Here is a 26,726-nt window from a genome sequence, read left to right as displayed (position 1 = left end):
TGTACCTGAAATTTTTTTTTTAGCGGGGGGAAGGTTTTTGCTATAGAATGCGTGCACTCACCAGAAAGAGAGACAGAGAGACAGAAAGTGAGAAATCTCTCCCCCCCAGGGGGGATGGCCACGCTGCAGTCCCTTCTCCTCCATTCTCCTCTTGGGATCTTGGGCATGCACGCACACGCGCCCAGCGTGAGTTTAAGCCACCGGGCCCGGGACTCGAACTGCGGTCAACTACATGGGAGTCCAGCGACATAGTCATTACAGTAACTGCTGGTCCCAGTTTTTGTTTTTTTAATTGGAGGGGGAGTTGGTCAACAAATACTGAGCACTTCTATTGCCTTTCTCTTATCTCTAGGAAAGGTTACTAGTGAGAGTTCGCGTAGCGGAGTAGTTAAGGTTTCTGTGAGTAGAGTGAAGGGGACGTTAATCTCTGTGCCAGGTGCTGGGTGTGATGAGTGAGGGTAAGAGCAGTAAGGAGGCCTTCTGATTGTAGCGCTCACAGCTGAGATGGAGAACGACATAAGCAAGGCAGACGTGTGGGTGGCATGTCACATGCTGGGGTCATAAAATTAACTTACGTGGAATGGATCATTTAAAAGTAAGTTTGTTAATCAAAATACAGAAAAAATAAAAAAGATGTATGAAATGGGAAAGAGATTAGCATGGGGTGGAATATTGAGTGGGAGAGTAGCCACTTCATCAGTTACATTTCTGCTATTTTTAAAAAAGAATTATTCACTTAATTTGATTTGTTTTTAGTCTTCAATTTGACCAGAGAAAGAGAAAGCAAGCTGCCAGGTCTGGGACTTGAACTGCAGTCAGCTATATGGGAGTCCGCTCTCAGACACACAGGAGTCCAGTTCCTCAGCTATCATGCCACCTGCTAACCCCATATATATTTTTTAATTAATTTATTTATTTAGAAAGACTTTTTACTATAGGTCATGTGTGCCCACTGGAGAGACAGAGCGACAAAAAGCGAGAAATCACCTCCGGGTCATGGCCACACCACAATCCCCTCCTCCATTCTCCTCTCAGGATTTTGGGAATGCACGCATACACATCTGGTGTGAGTTCCAAGCCGCTGGGTCCGGAACTCACACCACGGCCAACTGGATGTCCAGCCACATACCTCTATACCATCTGCTGGTCCTTGTATTTGTTTTTGGTTTTTTTTTGGGGGGGGAGAGGTTTTTCACTATAGGGCACATGTGCTCGCCAGACAGACAGAGAGACACATAGAGACAGAAAGTGAGAAATCACCCCCCAGGGTGGATGGTCACGCCGCAATCCCTTCTCCTCCATTCCCCTCTCGGGATCTTGGGCACGCACGCACACGCGCCCGGTGTGAGTTTTAAGCCACCAGGTCCGGGACGTGAACCATGGTTGACTCCGTGGGAGTCCAGCGACATAGCCATTACGCTAACTGCTGGTTCCCAACCTTGTATTTGTTTTTAAAGCTAGTTAAAATAGACCTCTTGTCTTACTCTTAGGTTTTAGTGTGTTAAAATGCTTGCTGCTTCTGTGTGTTATGTGAAATGTAAAACTTAGGAAATTCAAATATGTCTGCCATGGTGCCATGCTTCTGTTTACTAATAGCATGCTAACTGCTTGGCAAATAATCAGCTTTGCTTACACTGACTGTCTGCATTTGTGACTAGTCTTGACTTGCAGTGTGTATATTCTTAGTACAGATGTGTGCTGAGGTGACTCATTGACAGGATTGGTTCCAGGATGTAGACCTTGTGTGTTAGCTCAGTGGTCTTAGAGTGAGCTGTGTTGAGTTATGGGAACAAAAAACACACCGTAATCTTTTGTGGTATACATACACGGGAGCGTCCCAAGGTTTGACTTTAATTCCTCAGGCTTTCCCTTATAGGACTGGTTGGACAATGGCCCAGAACAAGCTATTCAACAAGATCCTCAAAGCCCTGCAGTCTGACCGGCTTGCCCGCTTGGCCAATGAAGGGGTAAGATGCCAGAAATCTGCCCATGGTGGGCTCTTATAGGTCAGGCCTCACTGACTGGCTGGCTTGTCCCCCCCACTTGCTGGCCAAGTGGTCCTCTTGTTTTATCACTTCCACTTAAATCTTTCAGGCTTGTAATGAGCCGGTGCTGCGCCGCGTTGCTGTGGACAAGTGTGCGAGGAGAGTGCGGCAGGCTCTCGCAAGCGTGAGCTGGGACACCAAGCTGATCCAGTGGCTGCACACCACCCTCGTGGAGACCTTGAGTCTGCCCATGCTGGCAGCCTACCTCGATGCCTTGCAGACGCTGAAAGGGAAGGTAAGGTTATGATTGGCATCTGCCCTCTTCTCATGGTAGCCAGCGTCTGCTGTGGGTTCAGGATATAGGCTGGACAGGGTCATTACCTGGTCAGCTTAGAGACCATGGACCAAGCTAATGTGTTTGCTGTGAAAAGTGGGAGACAAGATATCATTTCACGTTTGCATCTGGTGCAGACATCTTTTTTTTGGAGAGATTTTCGCTATAAGGGTGCATGCGCTCGCCAGACAGACAGAGACAGAGAGACAGAAAGCGAGAAATCACACCTCAGGGGGGATGGTCACGCCGCAATCCCTTCTCCTCCATTCTCCTCTCGGGATCTTGGGCACGTACGCACATGCGCCCGGCATGAGTTTTAAGCTACCAGGTCTGGCACGCGAACCACGGTCGACTACGTGGGAGTCCAGTGACATAGCTATTACGCTAACTGCTGGTTCCCTGGTGCAGACATCTTCAGCCCTGCTCTCTCCAGAATGAGGTGGGGGCCAGGAAACCAGAGTACACATTTAGCCTCTAGCTTTGCAGCTTGTGGTTTGAGTCATCGCTGAATTGAGTTCTGGAGGGTTTGCCCGGGAGGATTGTTGAGAAAGGTGTAAGGAGCTGACCCTTGGCACCCAGAACAGAGAAGCTCCTGATGCCTTGGTCTCTCCTCGTCACAGGGTGGCTTGTAGTCGTTACAGGCGAATCATTGCACTTCTCTGCTTCCTTAGTGTTGCATAGTTAAGCTGTTGTCCTTGGCAATTCCAGTTTATGATCACCTGGCTACATCGTGCTGTACTGAGTGTGGCCGGATGTGGGTTCTGGTGGCAGACTGGCTGGCTGATCTCAGCTCTTTGTAGGCAGAGTTTAGTCTTTGTGACTAGTGTCTCAGTTTCCTCATCTCTAAAATGGGGCTAGCAATAACACTTCCCTAAGATTTTTATGAAAGTTAAATTAGTTAATTCAGTAAGCTGGCCCATCTTACTGCTGTAAGTCGCCTGGCTGACAGCTTTCCCCAGCCGTATTCTCAGAACTTTTGGACTCATTGTTCCTTACGTGTTTTAAAGTTGAAGAATGCTGAGTTTGTTAGAAAGGAAAAAACACTGGTTTAGTGATAAAAATAAAACAAAACTCAGGACTAAATACCTCAATAATATGCATGGTAGGAAATTTGACCTTAATTTTTTCATTCAGCTAGTATTTATTTTGTGCCTTCAATGTGCCAGACACTGGGGTGAGCAAAACAGAAGTGCTTCCTTCTCTAGTGGAGCTTATTTTCTAGTGGAGAAAGAGACAAATGAAGAGAGTCCCAGACTTGCCCTTGAACTGCCACTGCCCTTGCAGTAAAAACCTGGGCCAGGGAGGTGGGTGATGGGCAGGCATCGAGCTGGGTGTGGGACCATGACTGGAGGGACTGGCGGAGGAAGGCAGCACGTGAGTGTCTACACGTTTTCAGTTCTGTTCTCCACAGCCTTCTCTCCATGGTGGAAGCATTGGTGAGTCAGCTCCACAGGGTGCGTATGCTAGTGCCCAAGTCCCAGTTCCTCAGTTGCCGTGCCTCACTTCGCCACGGCCAGATGACTTGGATGTAATTTCCCTTGTAAGAAAGTTTGCACTGTGTCCCCATTTTGCCTTCTGACTAAATGTGCCCTGTGTGAATGAGGTGGCAAACGAGGTAACCATGGCAGGCTAGTAGAGGGACAACCCCCCTCGGCGTGCAGAGGTAGGTGCCCTTGTCATGCCGATGGGTTATAGTGGAACTGGCTGTATTGACAGAAGACTCACTAGTGCCCCCATCAGCAAAGACCTCAAACTGGGGGTGCTGTCTCTTTTCTTTGATCTTACCGTATTTATTTATTTGTTTAAATTTTACTGGAGAGGGTCAGAGGGAAAGTGAAAAAGCAAGCCTCCAAATCTGGGACTTGAGGGAACCAGCAGTTAGCGTAATGGCTATGTCGCTGGACTCCCACATAGTCGACCGCGGTTCGTGTCCCGGACCCGGTGGCTTAAAAACTCACGCCGGGCGCGTGTGCGTGCGTGCCCAAGATCCCGAGAGGAGAATGGAGGAGAAGGGATTGCAGCGTGACCATCCCCCCTGGGGGGTGATTTCTCGCTTTCTGTCTCTATGTCTCTCTCTCTGTCTGTCTGGCGAGCGCACGCGCCCTACAGTGAAAATCTCTCCAAAAAAAAACAAAAAAACAAAAACAAAAACAAAAACAAACAAAAAACAAATCTGGGACTTGAACCATGGTCAGCCAGGTGGGAGTCTAGCGCCCTTAACTACCACATCACTTGCCAGCCCCCTTTCTTTGTTTTTTGTTTTTTAAAATATTTATTTATTTAATTTCATTTGTTGTTATTATTATTATTAATTTGAGCAGATAGAGACAGAAAGGGAAAGCAAGAGAGCAAGCTGCCAAGTCCAGGACTTGAACTGCAGTTAGCTACGTGAAAATACAGCATCTTTAACCACCATGCCACCTGCTACCTCCTCTTTTTAAAAAAGAAAAGATGTACACTTACCAGAGAGAGAAAGGGAGAGAGAATGCACATACAGTCTCCCCCACTCCCAGTTGGGCATAGTCATGCTGCAATCCTTTTTTCTCCATTTGTCTGACCTACCAGGATTTGGGACACACACATGCACACTCCCAGGCATGTATTTCAGGCTGTAGGGGCTGGGATTTGAACTGTGGTTGGCCATTGGGATCCAGCTCCCTGTGGGTAGGACTTAACTGTTACATTACAGGGAGGCCCAGGATGAGTATGTATGTATGTATGTATGTATGTATGTTTTTGCCATAGGTCCATGCACTCACTGGAGAGAGACAGAGAGAGAGAAAGTAAGAAAGCACCCTCTAGGGGTGACCACGCTGCAGTCCCTTCTTCTCCATTCTCCTCTTGAGATTTTGGAAACTCATGCACATATGCCTGGCATGATTTTCAAGCCACCAGATCTCGGCCTCGAACTGTGGTTAGCCATGTGGGAGTCCAGTGCCTTAACTACCATGCCACCTGCTGGCCCTGGATTTTAAAGTGCCTGCTAGATGTTAAGATTCAGGTGGATGGAATCATGTCCTTGGTCCTGCTACTTTCACCTTTGGCGTCATTGTGAAGAAGGGGAGAAGGTACAGATCCTAGCCTCTTACTTGGCCGTTGAGAGTGAATGCAGTGCTAGAAAGATCAGGGAAGCTGTGCCTTGCCAGCTGCAAGTGGAGAAGTCAGTTGTTGATTATTCTATGTTAACAGAAAGCAGGTGCCAAGGTTTTTGGGTTTTGTAGGTGTTCTCTGACAGGTAAAAGCTTTTCAGTCAGAACAGATGCTCTGCTTCCGAGTGTTGTGTGACTCACAGTGACAGTAGCTTCAGAGAGTGACTAGTTTGGAGTGAAGCTCCTTTGCTGCTTGGCCATAGCCTTTGTTACTAGCCTTACATCCGCCTCCTTCCTTACTCGTCTTCTCCTGCTCTGCCTGGAGCAAGCCCCACATATTCTTCCTCTGACACTGGGGTGTCTGATTGGAAAACTTTTTTCTCCTTCGGTTGGACTCCTGCCTGTTCTAAAGAGTCTCAGGTCACATGCTGCAGTCTTCAGGTGAAGATTGCCTGTTACCTCCCCCCTTTCCTGTCAGATGGTTGGAGTCATAGCAGTGTGGGGCTTCCTTTTCTTTTATGGCAGTTAACCAGTCTTCCCAACTTGTTTGTTGTGTATTTGTGTATTCTTTACCCCCTTGTAGATTAAATTCCTCCGTAGTACTACCCTGGTGCCTTATAACTATAGCTGTCGGTTATTTGTTTCTTGGACTGGCCCCATGCCCTAGTGGTTCAGGGAGATGGATCCCACATGGCCAACTGTGCAGTTCGAGTCCTGGCCCCAGGGATTCCCTTAGAGAAATGGAGAAGGGGTGTCAGCATGACCATGCTCCATTGGGAATAGTTTGTCTCTCTGTCTCTCTCCTTCTCTCTCTTTGTGTCTCTCCATCTCTGGAGAGCATAAGCACCCTCTGGCAACTGAAAATAAACATTCATTTCTTGAGTTAAACTGAGAAAGTTTCATGACTGTAATCCCTTAATTTCTTCTTTTTTTTTCTTTTCCCCATTGTGTGTGCACTTGCCAGAGAGAGAGAGAGAAGTCATCCCTTGGGTGGATGGCCATGCTGCGATCCCTTTGTATAGGATTTTGGGCACACATGTACCTGGCATGTTTTTTATTTTTGTTTATTATTATTTTAATTTGTTGAAGAAACATGTGTTCATGGCAGTGCGGGCAGTGGGGGGTGAGAAGGCAAGTTGCCAGATCTGGGACTTGAACTACAGTTGGCCACATGGGAGTCCAGTGCCTCAAACACCATACCACCTACTGGCCCTGGTGCCTGGGATTTCTCGTCTGGGACTTAGCCATGTGGGATCCAGCTACCTTAACCACCACACCTCCTGCTGGCCCATCCCCTAATTTCTTTTCTTTTCTTTTTTTAAGAATTATTTTATTTGGGACCAGCAGTTGGTGTAATGGCTATGTCACTGGACTCCCATGTAGCCGACCACAGTTTGAGTCTTGGACCCTGTGGCTTAAACTCACGCTGGGCGCGTGTGCGTGAGTGCCCAAGATCCCAAGAGGAGAATGGAGGAGAAGGGATTGCGACACGGCCATCCTCGCTGGGGGGTGGTTTCTCACGTTCTGTCTCTGGCAAGCACACGTACCCTATAGCAAAATATATATATATTTTACTTGACTTTATTTATTTTATTCATTTATTTTAATTTGACCAGAGAGGTACAGAGTGAGACAGAGAGAAAGGGAAAGTGAGAAACCAAGCTCCCAGGTCTGGGACTCAAACCCAGTTGGCCATGTGGGAGTCCAATACCTTTAACCACCACACCACCTGCCAGCCCTTCATCCCCTAATTTCTTATAAATCTTTATAATTGCTCTGCATTAAGAACTCTATATCTTCCCCTGCTGCTTTTAGATTTTTACAGCCTGTATCAAACTATGCAAAAAACCTTTTTATTTATTTATTTTTTTTAAATTTTCTTTCTTTCATGAGTGTCGGGGAGGCATAACCTCAACAGGGTCTCATGCCATGGTCCTCTCTGCCCGACCTTTCCAGCTATCCAAGGTCTTGGGCACGTGTGCCTGGTGTTTAAAGTCCCTCATCTGTGACCTTCCATGTGGATCAGCTTTGTTTGAGCAGCATGTTGGTGCTCTGCCACCAAGCAGACCCTAACACAGCCCTTTTCTATTTTTTAAATTTTGCTGTAGGGTGTATGCACTTGCCAGAAAGAGAGGGAGCAAGGGAACGTGAGAAAGCACTGCCCAGAGGGGATGGCTGTGCTGCACTCCCTTCTCTGTTTTCCTCTTAGGAGCATTTCAGGCTGCTGGGTCTGGGCCTCTTAGCGTCTAGTCACCCGTGTGGGGTCCGGCCTCCTCACCAACCTATTTCTGGCTGCCTCTTATAGTAGTTTTTATTCCCTAAGTTCCCAAAAACTTTGTTTTTCTGAAAACTACCTCTAACATTTGAAAATCTCCTTTCCCTTAGGTCACTTTGACCTTTCATGGGTAGCATGTATTCGTGTAGCTATTTCTTCTCATTGTAAGATCAGCATGTGCTCAACCTATATTTATGCATCTGTGAGGTCACATTTTGGTGGATGGTAAAAAACAGGATATGATATAAATTATAGTATACACAATTTAGTAGGGTCCGGGTTTTTTGGACAGAGTTTCTTTAACATGCGATAGCTTGAAGGTAATACTCTAGAAGAAATGTAGATTTTTTTTTTAATTATAAAATAATTGCTGCTCATTTGAGGAAATTCAGAAAATACAGAACTTTATGAAGGAAAAGGTAACTTCAAAGAGATTATTAACATTTTGGTATATTTTCTTAATAGCCTTTGGGAAGTTGTTTATATTTTCTGCTTTACATGTAACATTTTAGTGAGAGTATCTTTGTATAATTATTACAAATGCTTATAATAAATATTGGAAAGTAATCTGTAATATCTACAGATTGCTTGGCTTAGCCCCCCTTCCCTTATGTATGCATGTAGATCTTTTTTTGAGAGGTTTTTGCTATAGGGTGTGTGCGCTCGCCAGAAAGACAGAGAGACAGAGAGATAGAAAGCGAGAAATCACCCCCAGGGGGGGATGGCCATGCTGCAGTCCCTTCTCCTCCATTCTCCTCTCGGGATCTTGGGCACACGCGCCTGACCTGAGTTTAAGCCACCTGGTCCGGAACTCAAACTGCGGTCAAGAACATGGGAGTCCAGCGACATAGCCATTACGCTAACTGCTGGTCCCTGGATTGTTTCTTCTTTTTGATTATTATTGACAGTGAATTTGTCTCTGGAACTCCGTGTGTGTGTGTGTGTGATTATATTTTCTTAGGGAAGGTTCTGAGAAGTAAGTCATTTGGAAAAGGGCTTGGAATAAATTTCAGTCTCTTGATGCATATCACTAGATTGCTTTCTAAAGGACTGTATCCCAGGAAGGTTTGAGGGGTTTCACTAAAGTCCTCTAAGCTTGTAGTGGAGACCTCTCATCTGCCTGATTGCTGACAGTGGGAAGGTCTCTGGCTTCACACTGGAACTGTTTCTACTCTCCCTTCTTCCCAGATTCCGACCTTGATTGACCGCATGCTTGTGTCATCCAACACGAAGACCGGGGCTGCAGGAGCTGAGGCCTTCAGAGTGAGACAGAGAGAAAGGGAAAGTGAGAAACCAAGCTCCCAGGTCTGGGACTCAAACCCAGTTGGCCATGTGGGAGTCCAATACCTTTAACCACCACACCACCTGCCAGCCCTTCATCCCCTAATTTCTTATAAATCTTTATAATTGCTCTGCATTAAGAACTCTATATCTTCCCCTGCTGCTTTTAGATTTTTACAGCCTGTATCAAACTATGCAAAAAACCTTTTTATTTATTTATTTTTTTTAAATTTTCTTTCTTTCATGAGTGTCGGGGAGGCATAACCTCAACAGGGTCTCATGCCATGGTCCTCTCTGCCCGACCTTTCCAGCTATCCAAGGTCTTGGGCACGTGTGCCTGGTGTTTAAAGTCCCTCATCTGTGACCTTCCATGTGGATCAGCTTTGTTTGAGCAGCATGTTGGTGCTCTGCCACCAAGCAGACCCTAACACAGCCCTTTTCTATTTTTTAAATTTTGCTGTAGGGTGTATGCACTTGCCAGAAAGAGAGGGAGCAAGGGAACGTGAGAAAGCACTGCCCAGAGGGGATGGCTGTGCTGCACTCCCTTCTCTGTTTTCCTCTTAGGAGCATTTCAGGCTGCTGGGTCTGGGCCTCTTAGCGTCTAGTCACCCGTGTGGGGTCCGGCCTCCTCACCAACCTATTTCTGGCTGCCTCTTATAGTAGTTTTTATTCCCTAAGTTCCCAAAAACTTTGTTTTTCTGAAAACTACCTCTAACATTTGAAAATCTCCTTTCCCTTAGGTCACTTTGACCTTTCATGGGTAGCATGTATTCGTGTAGCTATTTCTTCTCATTGTAAGATCAGCATGTGCTCAACCTATATTTATGCATCTGTGAGGTCACATTTTGGTGGATGGTAAAAAACAGGATATGATATAAATTATAGTATACACAATTTAGTAGGGTCCGGGTTTTTTGGACAGAGTTTCTTTAACATGCGATAGCTTGAAGGTAATACTCTAGAAGAAATGTAGATTTTTTTTTTAATTATAAAATAATTGCTGCTCATTTGAGGAAATTCAGAAAATACAGAACTTTATGAAGGAAAAGGTAACTTCAAAGAGATTATTAACATTTTGGTATATTTTCTTAATAGCCTTTGGGAAGTTGTTTATATTTTCTGCTTTACATGTAACATTTTAGTGAGAGTATCTTTGTATAATTATTACAAATGCTTATAATAAATATTGGAAAGTAATCTGTAATATCTACAGATTGCTTGGCTTAGCCCCCCTTCCCTTATGTATGCATGTAGATCTTTTTTTGAGAGGTTTTTGCTATAGGGTGTGTGCGCTCGCCAGAAAGACAGAGAGACAGAGAGATAGAAAGCGAGAAATCACCCCCAGGGGGGGATGGCCATGCTGCAGTCCCTTCTCCTCCATTCTCCTCTCGGGATCTTGGGCACACGCGCCTGACCTGAGTTTAAGCCACCTGGTCCGGAACTCAAACTGCGGTCAAGAACATGGGAGTCCAGCGACATAGCCATTACGCTAACTGCTGGTCCCTGGATTGTTTCTTCTTTTTGATTATTATTGACAGTGAATTTGTCTCTGGAACTCCGTGTGTGTGTGTGTGTGTGATTATATTTTCTTAGGGAAGGTTCTGAGAAGTAAGTCATTTGGAAAAGGGCTTGGAATAAATTTCAGTCTCTTGATGCATATCACTAGATTGCTTTCTAAAGGACTGTATCCCAGGAAGGTTTGAGGGGTTTCACTAAAGTCCTCTAAGCTTGTAGTGGAGACCTCTCATCTGCCTGATTGCTGACAGTGGGAAGGTCTCTGGCTTCACACTGGAACTGTTTCTACTCTCCCTTCTTCCCAGATTCCGACCTTGATTGACCGCATGCTTGTGTCATCCAACACGAAGACCGGGGCTGCAGGAGCTGAGGCCTTGTCTCTCCTACTGAAGAGGCCCTGGGACCCTGCTGTAGGGGTGCTTTCTCATAACAAGCCAGTAAGTTGGATGACTGAACTGTGGCACGTGGGATTTTCAGACTCAAGCCTCAGAACCTTGGCAAGAGGACTATAAATGGCTCATTAGTAGCTTGTTTTGTATAGTACTTAACCTGGTTTCATAAGCAAAAATTCGCAAGAAAGGGATTGGATACGTGGGATTTCATAGAATACCTCTCACTCACTGGGTCTTGAGTGGAATTCTTTCTCCTTAGAGCAAACTGCCTGGCTCTCCTCTGATTCTCATCGCCTCCTCTGGCCCCTCCAGCTCTGTGTTCCCCACCTCACGCCGCCACCGCTTCTGGCAGTCTCAGCTCTCTTGCTTAGGAAAGGTATGTATGAGGGCAAGAGGAATGCTTCTGGTGGGGAAGGTAGTCTTGGAGGACTGAGGAGGAAATGCAGGAGGGTGTCAAAATGGTTGAGCTGAATGTGGAGCGTCCCTTATTCTTATTTGGAATTGGAATGGGGCCTACCTAAGGGTGAAGGGACTAGGGTAGGTTAAGCAGAATTGAGAGAAGATTTGAAACTTATCTCTGCTGACACAGATGCAATTTCTTTCCCTTAGGTCATCCCTGTAGCCACCCATCTGCTGAACAATGGCAGTGGGGTAGGAGTCCTGCAGTGCCTTGAGCATATGATCGGGGCAGTGAGAAGCAAAGTGCTGGAGGTGAGGATGCCCCTGTTTTGGTTCACATGTACACCCAGCATGCTGAGCTTGTTCTACACCCATCTGTGACCTCCTCTCTCATTGTCTTCTTTCTCTTCCCACAAAGATTCACAGCCATTTCCCACACAAACCCATTATCTTGATTGGCTGGAACACAGGAGCTTTGGTGGCTTGTCACGTGAGTAATTTCCATCCTGTTTGGAAGCCTAAGGAATTGGGAATTGACCTGTGGAGTACTGCCACTCTTGATAGCTGTGATTGAGTGCTTTTCTATGTCTCAGACACTATGCTGGATATTTTACCTACTTAATTGCATTTTACTAATTGATGGATGACGGATGGATTTGCTAGGGGGTGTGTGCACTTGTTGGAGTGAGAGAGAGGGGAAAGTGAGAAAGCACCACCCATGGGAGATGGGCACACCACAATCCATTTTCCCCTTTTTCTCTTTTCTGGACTTTGGGCACAAACACATGTGCCCAGTGTTTTTTAAGCTACAGGTCTGGGACTTGAACTGTGCGTTTGGCCATGTGGAATCCAGCGCTTTAACCGCCACACCACTAGCTGGCACTTAATTGTATTGTAAATCGTAGAAGACTTTATTTAATTTAATTTAATTTAATTTCTTGAGTGAGAGTGATTTTTGTTGTAGGGCGTGTGCGCTTGCCAGAGAGACAGAGAAACAGGAAGTAATAAATCACCGCCCAGTGGGGATGGCCACGCCACAATCCCTTCTCCTCCATTCTCCTCTCGGGATCTTGGGCACACATGCACATGTGCCTGGGGTGAAGTTTACGCTCTGGGTCCAGGACTCACACTGTGGCTGACTACATGGGAGTCCAGTGGTATAGCCATTATGCTATCTACTGGTCCCCAACCTTTAATTTTTAACCTCATTCTAGAAAAGTTTAAGCAGAAACAAAAACAAGAATAGTTTAGTACAGTAAGCGCCTTGGACTTCCTAACATAGTGCTCATGTCCCAGCCAGGCTTGCTTCTTCGTGTTCCTGCCTCCCTTCTCTCTCCCTCAGGTGATGTTTGAAGAATATCTGAAATCTCATATCATTTGATTTATATATACTTTAGTGTGTATCTCAAAAACAATTCCTTTTTTCCTCTGAAAAGAAGCATAATACTATTTCCCCCACCTAAAAATTAATAATAATTCTATCAGGCAAAAATTAATAGCTCTGGAATTTGATGTTTTGTGTATGTTCAATCCCTTTCCAAAACATCGTGAAACCTATTCTTTATTATTTCATGTACATTTGTATGCCTGTCAGTTGGCCTAAGCGTCCCTGATATGTCCAAGTCCTGATTCTTCTGCTTTCTCTGGTCTGGTTGAGTATGACATCATCGAGGGCCATGAGAAAAGAAGGCCATCTCCCAGCGCGCTCTGCTCCCAGGGGCGATGGAGCTCCTCAGCTACACCAAGACATCGAGGATGTCGACCCACTGTTTGTTATGTTCAGTAGGGAGGGATTTTCTTCACTTAAGAGGAAAGGGCAGCATTTGTATCTTCTTGATTTTATTTATTATTAATGGAGAAAAGTGGACCGGAAGAGCTCAAGTCTAGGTTTTTTTGGTCTGAGAGGCTTGAAGTATTAAATCACTGATCCTGTGGTTCAGCCATCTGCCGGGCCCCCTTCGGGCCCCCGTTCTCCTGGTAGTGGCTGCTGTAGAGCGGCACACCTGGGGTTCTGTGCTCAGTGCTGCTGCCGCACTGATGGACCTGGGGTGAGGCCGGGCCTGCCCAGCTCATGGATTCGGGGTAAACAGGCCAGTGAGTCGGCGGGCCTGTGGATCAGTCGTGCTGTTGGTTACAGGTATCGGTGATGGAGTACGTCACTGCAGTCGTCTGCCTGGGGTTCCCTCTGCTTACTGTGGATGGTCCCAGAGGGGTAAGCGTAAGGGCTGGGTCTTTGGCAGTGGGAGCACGTGCCTTGGCCAGACTGGGGTGGGGCAGGCTAACTTGCACAGCTGCTCTCCAGAGCGGGGAGTCCAGGTCAGTGCTTCATGGTAGGGACTGGCTGACTCCGAAACCTGCTCCCATTGTAGGACGTGGATGACCCCCTCTTGGATATGAAGACTCCAGTCCTCTTTGTCATTGGTCAGAATTCCCTGCAGTGTCACCCTGAAGCCATGGAGGACTTCCGGGAGAAGATTCGGGCTGAGAACAGCTTGGTGGTGGTTGGGGGTGCTGATGATAACCTCAGGTGGGTAGGTTCCCTAGAGCCGTGAGAGAGCCTGGTAAAGTGTTAGAGAGATTCCCCCAATGTGGGGGCGATATAACTGGAGGCTAATCTGGTTCAGTTAAAAGTGGCCATTTAAAAAATTTCTTTTTTAAAGGGGGGCTGGCAGGTGGCATGGTGGTTAAAGGTACTAGACTCCACATGTCTGACAGTGGTCTGGGTCCCAGACCTGGCAGCTTGTGCACGCACGCTCTCTCTCTCTCTCTCTCTCTCTCTCTCTCTCTCTCTCTCTGTGTCTTGCTGTAGTCAAATTTAAAATAACAGTAATGATAAATAAAATAAAATAAATCTTTAAAGAAAATTATTTTTTTTTACATTTCTAATTTAGATTAATAACAAGTTGCAAAACTTTTTATACAAAAGATTCCCATATACCATTCACTTTTATTTTCCAAATGTTGATAGCTTACATGTCAAAATATAATTTTCAAAATCAGGAAATTAATGGATAGATTTTTATCAGTTGTCTCCTTAATGTCCTTTTTCTGGTTCAGGATTCAGTTCAGGCACATGCATTGGATTTAGCTTCTATGTTTCTTCAGTCTTCTTTAATTTGATACGGTTCTTCATTGTTCTTTTTTTTTTGAATCAGTGTGGGTTTGCTTGCCAGAGCGAGCAAGAAAATACCCTCCCCTCCTCAATCAGGGACAGTCATTGCTTAATCCTTTCTCCGTTTCTCCCTTTTAGGATTTTTTTGCACATGCAAATGCGGCTGGCATGTTTCTCAAGCCACTGGGTCTGGGACTCAAACTGCACTGTGGGCCATGTGGGATCCAGCTACCTTAACCACCACGCTGCAGACTGGCCCTGTGTTTTTGTTTTTAAATGGGTGGAGGTGGATAGGCATTCTTGACAGGGTCTCATTAGCTAGGACCTTTCTGCCCCAGCCTCCCAGCCAGCTAGGAGGTGCATCTCATTGTGCCAGGCTGTTTAGATTTGGGCACTGAGAACTGAACCAGGCCTCCACGTGGCTCTAGACGTGTGCAGCAGTGCCCCATGAGTTGCAGCACCACACCTGGGCCACCTTGACATTTTTAAGGACTACTGGTAACTGGGGCCAGTGGGTGGCATGGTGGTTAGGGGCACTATATTTGCATATGGCCAACTGCTGTTCCAGTCCTGGACCTGGTGGCTTGCTTTCTCGCTTTTCTTCTGGCTCTGTCCCTCTCTGGTCGAATTTAAATAAATAAATAAATAAAGTTAAATAAAATAATTCTTTAACAACAGCAAAAAGACTATTGGTAACTTATTTTGTAGACTGTTCCTCATTTAGATTTTTGGCATTGTCTTAAGATTATATTGGGTCTACATTTTTGGAAAGAATGCCACAGAAGTGATCTGCCCCTCTCATCAGTGCATGATACATAATGTTGATTTGTCCTCACTGCTGATGACATCCTTGAACATGTGGTTAAGGCAGCTTCTGCTGGGCGCTCCACTGTGAAGTCACTGCCTTTGCAATTAGTAGTTACCTTGCAGGGAGAAAATACTTTGTGGTCTGTAAATGTACTCTTTGTCATCATGCTTTCACTAGGGTAGGCATTTTTTAAAAAAGTGTTCCTCTTGGAGGATGACTGTGAATGTAGACGCTATTTGTATGAAACACCCTTGATACATTTTGGAGTATAAACACAGCCAGAGTTTGGACTGAGTTTTAGGAAAGTGACTGGTTGTTGAGACAGCTGCTCTTCCGTTACAAAGCTGGAGCATGTAAGGCTTTTAATTTATGTTCTTGTGAAATGTACTGAAAAAGAGATCTGTTATTTACCTGACCTCCTTTTTATTTATTTTAATTTATATGATATATATATTTATTTTTTAAGTTTATTTCTTCTATGAGAGAGACAGATTGCAGGTATGCATGTACCTGGCCTGCTTAGGGAAGTCCCGAGGTGCAGACCCCGACCCTCTCTCACATGGGCCTGCCTGCAGCACTGCTGTACCGTCTCCCCACCCCCCTATATGCACCGAAGTGGAGATGAATTTTGTTTTAACTAGAGAGCTTTAAGCAAGTACACACTCATAGCTATCTTTCCAGTTTCCTACTCAGATGTTTTGGAGAAGTTCTTCTGAACTTTGTCATTTGTCAGCTTCTTGGGAATTTAGTGTCTGGCCTTTCGATGCTCCAGGTGGTGTTTTCAGGTAAATAACATTGTTTCTTTGGTGATTGAGACACCCCATCCACAGGAGACGAGATGGTGTGTGTGGAGTTGCTGCGAGGAGTGGGGAGAGATGAGAAGCTGCTGTGCGGAGGTATCCTGTGAGACAGCTTAGGAGACTTGCACGGTGCCAAGAGCTCAGGAATGAGAACAGAGAGCCCTGTTAGTCTGGTCCTTTGCTATCACTGTTCTCAACTGTGAAACGAGAGCGTTACACAAGCCGAGGACATCAGCCACGAATCGGGATGTCACTTTGGAGGCTCATGATGATGTTCTCTGTCACTTGGTACCCCATTTCGTGTTTTTCCAGGAACCACAGATGGAAGCCATGGGCTTTAAGGCTGGCTTTCAAAGGGGCAACTGCAGCTGGCTGTGCTTGTTTTTCTATTCCTATAGAGCTGGCCCATGACCTCCTTTTCTCCCTCCTCCTGGTCCAGTTCGGCAGCACCCTGTACTCTCAGGGTTTGGGGCCGCTTTGGGGCCAAGGTGACACCTTAGCCTTCTGGTCAGAGTTTATCTGTTAAGCCATAGGTCGGGGACTTCTGGAATAGACAGGCTTGGGCAGCTTGCTTGGTTCTTTTTTTTTTTTTTTTTGGAGAGATTTTCACTGTAGGGCGCGTGCGCTCGCCAGCCAGAGAGAGACATAAAGACAGAAAGCGAGAAATCACCCCCCAGGGGGGATGGTCACGCCGCAATCCCTTCTCCTCCATTCTCCTCTCGGGATCTTGGGCACGCATGCACACGCGCCCGGCGCGAGTTTTAAGCCACCGGGTCCGGGACACGAACCGTGGTCGACTACGTGGGAGTCCAACGACATAGCCACTACGCTAACTGCTGGTTCCCATTCTTTACATGTCATCATTTACAGCTCCATGGACGAGGTGTTAGGCGTTCTCTGGGACAGATTCAGAGAGGTTGAATTACCTGCCCGGGGTTAACAGTCCTCCTTCCTGGACCTAGGAAATAACCAACACAGAAGAGAACTTTGTTCTTATTCTATAGGATGCCATACTTTAATTTTTTTAAGAGAGTGTGTGTGTCGTGTGCAGCGTGCCCAAGATCCCGAGAGGAGAATGGAGGAGAAGGGATTGCAGTGTGGCCAATCCCCCTGGGGGGTGATTTCTCGTTTTCTGTCTCTCTCCGGCGAGTGCACGCACCCTGTAACAAAAACTTCTTCCCCCCCCCAAAAAAAAGTGTGTGTGCTTGCCACAGAAAGTGAGGGACAGACAGACAGAATGTGAAAATCACCACTTCGGGGGGGTGGCCACACTGCAGTCACTTTTCCATTCTCCTCTCAGGATTTTGGGCACTCACATACACGTGCCCAGCGTGAGTTTTAAGCTGCTGGGTCTGGGATTCAACTGCAGTCGACTGTGGGAGGCCAGCAACGTAGCCATTATGCCATCTGCTGTTCCCATGATGCCATGCTATATTTTTAAATAATTTTATTTATTCATTCGTTTATTTTAATTTGGCCAGGGAGTGGGGGGTGAGAAAGCAAGTCACCAGGTCCAGGACTTGAAACATGATTGGCCATATTGGAATGTCCAGTGCCTTAACCACCTTGCTACCTGCTGGTCCCACCATACTATCTTTTTATTTTTTAAAGAATTATTGGGGGGAACCAGCAGTTAGCGTAATGGCTATGTTGCTGGACTCCCACATAGTCGACCGCGGTTTGTGTCCCGGACCCGGTGGCTTAGTACTCACGCCGGGCGCATGTGCGTGCGTGCCCAAGATCCGAGAGGAGAATGGAGAAGAAGGGATTGTGGTGTGACCATCCCCCCTGGGGGTGATTCCTCGCTTTCTGTCTCTATGTGTCTCTCTCTGTCACTCACGCCGGGTGTGTGTGCGTGCATGCCCAAGATCCCTAGAGGAGAATGGAGGAGAAGGGATTGCGGTGTGGCCATCCCTTCTGGGGAGTGATTTCTCGCTTTCTATCTCTCTGTCTCTCTCTGTCTGGTGAGTGCATGCGCCCTATAATAAAAGCCTCTAAAAAAAAAAAAAGAATTGTTTTATTTAACTTTATTTTAATTTTACTTATTTTAATTTGATCAGAAAGGGACAGAATGAGAGAGAGAGAAAGTGAGAAAGCAAGCCACCAGGTCCAGGACTTGAACCATGGACAGCCATGTGAGAGTCCAGCGCCCTTAACCACCATGCCACCTGCCGGCTCCTGGCCATATTATTTTTAAAAAGTAAACATTTTTTTTCTTTTTTGTCTCTTAGAATAAGCAAAGCAAAGAAGAAATCCGAAGGGTTGACTCAGAGCATGGTGGACAGATGTATTCAGGTAAACAGTTGTTAAATGTGTTTTTGCTTTTATATGGCCCTTTAGGTTTGGCCTGTAGGCAGCAGCCTTTTTGGCTTTCAAGGATGTGGGGGACCCACTGAAGCCTCCAGTGGGCCTAACCAGTTAGCAAAGAGGAGAAAAGAGGAGTGTGGTGAACTAAGATGTGAGCAAAACACCCAAGAGAAAGAACCTTCTGGGGGACTGGTGGGTTGTGACCATCCCAGCCTCTCCTAGAAGCACCTGCTGGTCTTCTTGAACCATAGCTGCTCAGGAGCCTGGGCTTTGTGCTCATGTGAGTAGGAAGGACTGGCATGCCTGGATGCTAGAGCTGAGGTAGAATTGATTCTAGTTTGGATCCACTTGGGGGTTTCCTGTTCTCCAGACAAGGACTAATGGGCTCTGGCTCCTCTTCTTACTAGGATGAGATTGTGGACTTTCTCACCGGAGTGCTCACTCGTGCCGATGGTCACATGGGCTCTGAGCCTCGGGATCAGGACGCTGAGAAGAAAAAGAAGCCTCGTGATGTAGCCCGCAGAGACCTGGCATTTGAAGTCCCCGAGCGGGGCAGTCGACCTGCCTCTCCAGCCGCCAAGCTGCCCGCCTCCCCCTCGGGCTCGGAGGTAGTGCAAACAGGAAGTGGGGTTAGTCACACTTGGCTGGGGAGTCGGGACTACAAGGCTGGTCCTTAGCTCTCTACCTGGTCAGTGTAGGCCTGAGAGTTCCTTTGAGGCATATGAGAGTTCCACGGGGACACGCTGACTGATGGTTGAACCCAAACAACAGCGGCTCCTCTCTTGGCCTTCTACCCAGGATCTTTCTAGTGTGTCCAGCAGCCCCACTTCCAGTCCCAAGACCAAAGTGACCACAGTGACCTCTGCCCAGAAGTGCAGTCAGATTGGGAGCTCTCAGCTGCTCAAGAGACACATGCAGCGGACAGAAGCTGTGCTGACCCACAAACAAGCCCAAGGTACAGGCCCCTGGCCCAGTGGCTTCTCCGTGGTTCTGCGCCTGCACTTGGCGTCACAGGGCAGGGGGAAAATGCTGACGCCTACACCCTATCCCACATTTCTGTCCAGGCAAAATTAGGTCAGAACAGGTACCGAGGACTACGCTTTAGTGGCACTTTGTGGTCCCTGGTTACAGCTTTGTCTTGGTGTCATGGGCAGTGAGCCCTGTCAGCCACTCCTGCAGTCAGGGAACTCCCGGGTCATGTGTACAGGGCGATTGATTCTGTGCGTCAGATCCTAGGACATCCCTGCTGGTGTCGTGCCCTTGAAGGGTTAAAATTTCTACACTGGGACTTTTGGCAAAGTCTGTTAGGAGTCTGCAGATAGGTTTTAGATAACACTGGGAAATATTTGTATGGTTGAAATTAGAGTTTGGAGAACTCAGCTACGTAAGGAGCTGTAGAAAAGGAAGTGGATAGGAAAAAAGAAATGGCAGCTGTGCCTGCTGTCTTCACTTTGATCCATTGGGACAGCCTTGAGGAAAGGTCTCTGGGGCATCAGTGTTTGCTGATGTATCCTCTGAGGTTCTCGGGAATGGAAGTGTTAGAAGAGGTACAGGAAACCAGCTCTGAGAGACCACAGGAATAGAAGGATGTCTGCCCGCTTCCCCTGTGTCTTTCTTAGTGGAACCAAACAGTCAGAACTTAAACCTAGGCCTCCTGTGAGGCTGCTCTTAAGATGTAAGAGTGGTGCTGACAAGAAGCAGAAGTTCAAGTGGACAGTTAAAAGTGGGAGGCAAGGAAAGAGCCAGGCCACTCAGCTCCATGTCTGAGTTTGCAGGTGATTCCATGGAGCTGCTGCAGGGCAGAGTCAGGTTCAAAGCTATGTCGTAACTTCATGACCCCGATGGTCATTTTCTCAAACTTTTTTTCATCTTTTTCTTACTCTCTGTTTCTCCTTTCTGTGGCTGGCTGTGATTCTGTAATTCTTTCTGATTCATTTTAGCACAGTTTGCTGCTTTTCTGAAACAAAATATGCTGGTGAGGAAAGCTCTTCCTCCCGGCACCTCCTCCTGTCTCTTTGGTGAGTATTGCTTTCTTTCACCTGTTCGTTTCCTGCCTTCTGCTGTTCTCCCTGCTCCCTCTTCCTCATCTCTGCCTCTCACCTGTCTGGTTTCCTCCTGCTTTTTTTTTTCTGTTTTCTGGTTCTTTATTTGCTGGTCCTTTTGCTTATTATTTCTACTTTTTTTTTTTTTTGGAGAGGTTTTTGCTATAGGGCGTGTGCGCTCACCAGACAGACAGACAGAGACATAGAGACAGAAAGCGAGAAATCACCCCCCCAGGGGGGATGGTGACGCCGCAATCCCTTCTCCTCCATTCTCCTCTTGGGATCTTGGGCACGCACGCACACGCGCCTGGCGTGTTTTAAGCCACTGGGTCTGGGACACGAACCGCGGTTGACTATGTGGGAATCCAGTGACATAGCCATTATGCTAACTGCTGGTCCCCTTGCTTATTCTGTAGTCTTAGCTCTTTCTTTACCCTTTTTCAGCTGCTTCCCATGCTGTCTTTCCTTTCTCCTCTCATGGTGGTTCTTTCAGTGTGATTCTTGGCTCTGCCTCTCTGTGTGCGCCTGTGGCCTATTGCCCGTGAGCTCGAGTTTGCTCGTGTGTTTTTCTCCCGCCTGTTTCCCTGTTACCAGCCTGGTGGTTGCAAGCACATCAGCCATTTACTGGCATAAAGGCTGGAGCTCCTTTCCCTTCCACCCTCCTTGTCTGATTGTAGTCAGCGCATTTAGCCCCAAGCAGTGCTTCTAGCTGGTTATGCCCTGACCGTGGTCCCATGCCCGCGCCCCTCCATCTTTCTGTGACTGCTGCCTGCCTTCCCACCTTCACCCTTGCTTGCCGATGCTAAGAAGAGGGACTAGGGTGGACTTCTGGGTTTAAGGAGGAGGAGATTTATAAGGAGGCAAGTCCAGAAGGCTCAGCTTCTGCACAGTGAGTCTTTGATTCAGTGGGGCAGATGGCCTTTCTCTGCGCTAGTAGGACCATGGACGTGGGCCACATTGCCCTGTTACCTTTGGGCAGGAGCTGTGAGGTTGCCGAGGCTGAAATGCTCCTTGCCGAGCAGTTCCTCAGAGCCAGCCGTGAGTCCTGGTGACTGGCTTCGTTGCCTCCATGTGGCAAGCAGACCCTCACCCCTGGGCTCTCAGGGAGGGGAACCTAGAGCCTGGTGATGTCCTCTCCCTTTTAGAGAGGCCTGGCTGGGCTGCGCCACATGGGTTTTCTAGAGAACGTCAACTCTCCCAGCTCGTGCTGATGTGGGGGAGGGCTTGATGCAGGAGTCTGGGAAGGATTGTCTAGATCCATTGTGGTGAGTCCTCTGTTTTTGTTGATGGTAGTGGTCTTTGCTAGGCCTTCTAAAAGTCAGGGTATCTAATCCCACCAGCTCAGGGCCCCTTCCCTTCAGACACCAGAGCAGAGTGAGAGGTGGGGGTGGGGCCTACCAGGATGAGGCCTGAGCAAGGTGGGCCCAAAGCCTGAGCCATCTCCTTCAGTGCGGCCCCATCCCTGGGCTGGTTCTCCTATGTGTCACCACACCTGTGCCCCTGCTGGCATTGACCGCAGTGGCTTCCAGGTTGTGCTGGGTTGTGGAAGGTCTCACTTGGGCTCCTTCTCTTAGTTCCCATTTCATCAGAACCAGTGGAAGAAGCAGAGAAAGAGGACCTTAGGGTCCAGCTGAAGCGGCACCATCCCTCTAGCCCTCTTCCTGGCAGTAAGACCTCCAAGCGGCCGAAGATCAAAGTGTCCCTTATTCCCCAGGGGGACGCAGCCGGAGGGCCGTGTGCTTCTTCCCCAGGAGGTGCACACGAAGGTGAGTCTCAGCCGTGTAAGTCAGAGCTGACTGAGCACGCAGCATCGCCCCTGGGTAGCTGCTCCTGGCAGCTCAGCCTCTGCTTCATCCTCAGGGGCTTGCACAGAGAAGGCACGAGGGTGCACGTGCCAGGAGGATGGGCAGGGACCTCATCTGACCGTGGACTAGGGAGGCAGAATGTGAGAGCAAGCTGTGGGGCCGCCCCTAGCATCATTTGTTCTGTTCTCTGTTGGCTTCAGTTAAAGATAATGAAAGACTCTAGATAGTTTAGGAGGAAAAGTGACCCCAGCTTCCCTACTCTAACATAGTTATTTTTTTCCCTCTTATAGTCTTTATTCATCTCTTGCATTTAGCCTGGGCTGTGGACCCAGACAGGTGGGGGCCAATAGGACTGATCCAGTGGCCTCGGGGCTTTCTGTCTTGCAGCCACAGGAGGGAAGCCCGTCACTGTGACACTGGGGCAGGCCTCAGCAGGAGCCAGGGAGTCCACAGGCCTGCTCACCTCTACCAAGTGAGTCTTTCTTGGTCCGTGTCAGTCCCTTCTTTCCCTTCTTCCCTTTCCTGGTTCATTTAGTGCTTTGGGAAGGTGCCAGTTATAGCAATATGACTTCTTTCTCATTGGGATCTTTATCTTTCTTTTGGCTCAACTCAGGGTTCATTTTTACTTAAAGAAATCCTTCATTTTTACTTGAAGTATTCCCTGGCTCTTGTTCCAAGACCTGAGGCCTTTACTTTTTAGAAGAAGTAAAGACCATTTAGAAAGTGGGATGAAGAAACCAAAGGTTCTAGCCTTGTACCCATTGCAGAAAGCCTCGCCAGGCTCCTCTTAACCCTTCCTGTGTTGCTGGGCCTGCTGCCCTCTGGGTTTGGATGGTGGAGCCCCTTTCTTTATCTCAGGTCAGGTGCTCCTGAAGGCGTCATCTCGGGCAGCCCCGCCCCCTCCGTGGTCTCCAGCAGCAGTGCGCCCAGTGCCTTGCACACACTCCAGAGCCGCCTGGTGGCCACGCCCCCCGGGAACTCCCTTCCAGGTATGTTGTCGCCTGTATTTCCCCCTCCCAATCGGGTCTCTCTTCCCACTACTTCTAGAAGTGGCCCTAAGAAAGCACTCTGGCACTGGAGCTGGAGCATCGCAGGGTGGTCGTGGAGGCCTGATGCAAGTCAGCTTGGGTGGGGGGATTGGACTAATGCCCCGGCGTGCAGGTGCTTACCCTTAACTGTCAGGAGAGGCAGTAGCTGGTGAAGGTGCCTGGACTGTATTTCACTTTGGTGATTTGAACACACCTGATTCGAAATTGGACGTGGTGCTTTACTGGGCTTAATAAAACAAGACATTGTTCTGCCTGTGCTTGTCTCTTGCTGTCTCTAACTCCCGGCCCCTCGCTGAAAGGCAGTTGCCGTAGCCCAGCAGGGCCGAGCCATTGTAGCCACCCCTCTCTTTCAAGGGCCCTTCCTTTGCCTTGAAGCTACTGGATGTGTGCGAGGGGAAGTCGCAGTCAGATATTTGGAATTTTTTGGCTTAAAAAATCTGACCAGCAGTTAGTGTAATGGCTATGTCGCTGGACTCACATATAGTCAACCGCAGTTCGAGTCTTGGACCAGGTGGCTTAAACTCACGCCGGGCACGTGTGCGTGTGTGCCCAAGATCCGAAATGGAAAACTATTTGTTGATGACAACATGCATGATTAAGCCACTTTACAGTGTATTCTGGATGGAAAAATCTCATTTTGTATGCTGTGGTGATATTCAGTGAAAGTATGTAAAATAAATAAATTTTAAAATAAAGGAGTAGTATGTTTTACTTTTGGACCAAGGCAATAGTGAGGCACTGTGCCTCCCCCATATCTTCTATCCAACTGCCATGATCTTCAAATTCAAGAGTCTTTGGGAGCCAGATAGTAGTGTAGGAATGAAACACAGCACTACGAGTTTGACCCACATGGGAAGGTTCTTGGTTCATTTCCAGAGACCTCTCTGAGAACCTATGACCATGATACAGGGATGGCTGAGACTGAGGCTGGGGATAGATTATGGCATCAGGCCTCTGTTGCAGGTCCTGTCTCTCTCTCTCTCTCTCTCTCTCTCTCTCTCTCTCTCTATTTCTGGCAAGCGCACATGCTCTATAGCAAAAACCTCTCAAAAAAAAACTGTCCTCTGTAGAAGGAAAGGAGGGAGCTTAAATGTCTGAAAAGTGGGAGATTCCAGTTCTCTTCGGTGTCCCTCCAGCTCTGCGATGTAGCACCTATGGTTAGGAGCTGGTTGGGATGTGCACAGTGAATCCAGAGCAGTGTCTGGCATAGGACCCATTCTCCTGGTACCCGTCACGTGCCTGCCTGAGGAGACCTTCCTGGGGTGTCTCTGAGGGAGGGGAGCGTCCTAGTTGGTAGCATGGTGGGCGTGGCCGCATGTGCTGATGCCTGTTATGTCCTCTCCTAGGAGCCCCGTCTGCCAGCAGCCTCCTCCAAGGCCTCAGCTTCAGCCTACAGGATATCAGCAGCAAGACCTCTGGCCTCCCAGCAAATCCTGCCCCAGGGCCAGCCCCACAGGTGCACATCTGCCTTTCAGTGGGCTGGGCCTGTGTGGGGAGGAGGCCTCCTCACCCTAGGTGGTTTTGGCAGGGAGACTGGGTCTGGAGTCAGTGGGGCAAGGTCAAGGCCAGACAGCCTTCTGACTGTACATCCGGCAGCTGCCAGCAGTTCAAGTCCATCACTTACTATGTGACCTTGGGCAAGTTTCTTGACCTCTCTGTTTCCTTGTCTATAAAATGAGGTAATTACTACACTTTCCTTACCTCCCTCATAGAATTGTTGTGTGGATCAAATAATAGGCCCAGAAGAGTACCTTGCATGTAGTAGGCACTCAGCACATATTAGCCTTTTAACACTAAGCTGTGGGCCCTCCAAACTCGAACGTTGCTGTTGGGCGACAGCTTCTGATCACCTGGGCTTGTGTGTCCCACAGGCCACCAGTGTGAAGTTGCCCACCCCCATGCAGAGCCTGGGTGCCATCACCACGGGCACCAGCACCATTGTCCGTACCATTCCTGTGGCCACCACTCTCTCCTCCTTGGGTGCCACTCCTGGTGGGAAGCCCACAGCCATCCACCAGCTGCTGACCAATGGGGGCCTCGCTAAGTTGGCAAGCAGCCTCCCTGGCCTGGCTCAGATCTCTAACCAAGCATCAGGTGAGTCTCTTGTGAGAACTGTGGGGACTCCCACATCTGGGATCTTCCCCCAGGACCTTCCCATCTCACGTGGGCAAGGTATGTTTGACCCATCCCCCAGAGAGGTTGAGAGAACACAGGCTGCTTCCTGTTGCCTTTCAGATTGACTGACCGGGCACGGTTGGCCCAGCTTGGGGGGAGGCTGAGGGAGTGTGTTCTGTGGAGAAGAAACTCCAGGAAGGGAAAACCTCAACAGAAAGCGGAGACTGTGACCAAAGGGAACCCCTTTGTCTCTCAGGCTTGAAGGTCCCCACCACCATCACTCTGACACTCCGTGGCCAGCCAAGCAGAATCACCACGCTGAGCCCCATGGGCTCAGGAACAGCCCCATCCGAGGAGCCCACTTCCCAGGTGCTGCCTTCCAGCTCACAGGTGAGTCTGCCTGGAAGACCAAGGGCATGGGCTCCAGCACTGGGAACTTCGGGGCCAGCTGACCAGCTGACTGGAGGGGCTGCTGGTGCATTGGACTCATAAGCAGACCAGGCTCAAATCCAGGTGCTGGGCTTTGTGGCTCTGTAACTTTGAGCAAGTCATGGACCTCTTTGGGTCTCCTTTGCTGTACCACTCCCGGGTGTTGTGAGGATCAGACATGTAAAAGTGATCACGTGTGCAGCAGTGCTTGGTATGGAGTGGTTCCATGTACTTTCCCCCTTCCCTTCTCGTCACTTCCTGATTCAGAGGCGTGATTTTTGTGGCTCTGTAACTTTGAGCAAGTCATGGACCTCTTTGGGTCTCCTTTGCTGTACCACTCCCGGGTGTTGTGAGGATCAGACATGTAAAAGTGATCACGTGTGCAGCAGTGCTTGGTATGTAGTGGTTCCATGTACTTTCCCCCCTTCCCTTCTCGTTCACTTCCTGATTCAGAGGGCGTGATTGAGCCTCGTTGGCTAATGGCTTTCCAGCACCGTGCCTTCCCAGGCCGTGCCATTCGTCGTCGTCTTTTAGGGCACAGCCAGGCTTTTCTAACTTGTTCCCAAGAAGCCACCAGGTCCACCCAGTACATCTGATTTCCACTATGAACTTTTTAATTTAAAGGATTCTGATCTCTGGGGCCAGCAGGTAGTGTGGTGGTTAGACTCCCACATGGCCAACCAGTTTGAGTCCTAGACCTGGTGGCTGGCTTTCTCACTTTCCTTCTCTCTTTCTCCCCACTCCCTCCGCTGGGTAAAATTTAAAAATAATAATAAATAAAATCATTCTTAAAAAGCAAAGGAGGGTTCTGATCTCCAAATGGTATCCTGAGGGGCTCTCTCTCCTCAGGAGTGGAGGTTAAAGGTACAACAGTGTGAGTCCAGTACTGAGTGTGCGTCCCTTCAGTGGCCACTGTTCGGCCAAGGCCCTCCTCTTTGGTGCGGGGGCTGTGCAGGCTGGCGTGACTGCCGCGCGCCGTGGGGGCTGCA

General features: G+C 48.2%; 1 protein-coding gene across 7 annotated transcripts in view; it reads left to right on the top strand.

The window, feature by feature from the left end:
- KANSL3 (KAT8 regulatory NSL complex subunit 3) overlaps positions 1–26,726 on the top strand; it is a 55,135-nt gene that overhangs the window by 19,136 nt on the left and 9,273 nt on the right. For 3 of the 7 annotated variants that reach the window (XM_014583428.2, XM_014583427.2, XM_014583431.2), the window contains 19 exons: positions 1,877–1,967; positions 2,095–2,280; positions 8,872–8,937; positions 10,851–10,916; positions 11,131–11,247; positions 11,481–11,582; positions 11,689–11,760; positions 13,408–13,482; positions 13,640–13,797; positions 18,222–18,285; positions 18,705–18,905; positions 19,096–19,252; positions 20,238–20,315; positions 21,914–22,105; positions 22,532–22,616; positions 23,003–23,133; positions 24,540–24,649; positions 25,065–25,287; positions 25,565–25,698. In XM_014583428.2, the coding sequence (XP_014438914.1) occupies positions 1,877–1,967; positions 2,095–2,280; positions 8,872–8,937; positions 10,851–10,916; positions 11,131–11,247; positions 11,481–11,582; positions 11,689–11,760; positions 13,408–13,482; positions 13,640–13,797; positions 18,222–18,285; positions 18,705–18,905; positions 19,096–19,252; positions 20,238–20,315; positions 21,914–22,105; positions 22,532–22,616; positions 23,003–23,133; positions 24,540–24,649; positions 25,065–25,287; positions 25,565–25,698 (2,308 nt within the window). Of the gene's footprint in view, positions 1–1,876; positions 1,968–2,094; positions 2,281–8,871; positions 8,938–10,784; positions 10,917–11,130; positions 11,248–11,480; positions 11,583–11,688; positions 11,761–13,407; positions 13,483–13,639; positions 13,798–18,221; positions 18,286–18,704; positions 18,906–19,095; positions 19,253–20,237; positions 20,316–21,913; positions 22,106–22,531; positions 22,617–23,002; positions 23,134–24,539; positions 24,650–25,064; positions 25,288–25,564; positions 25,699–26,726 lie in introns of those variants that run through there. The other 4 variants (XM_027767553.1, XM_014583429.2, XM_027767555.1 and 1 more) reach the window with 4 other exon arrangements.

Source organism: Tupaia chinensis, unplaced genomic scaffold (genome assembly GCF_000334495.1).
Source record: "Tupaia chinensis unplaced genomic scaffold, TupChi_1.0 Scaffold144276_1, whole genome shotgun sequence".
NCBI lineage: Eukaryota > Metazoa > Chordata > Mammalia > Scandentia > Tupaiidae > Tupaia > Tupaia belangeri.
This window is presented reverse-complemented; position numbering and strand designations above follow the sequence as displayed.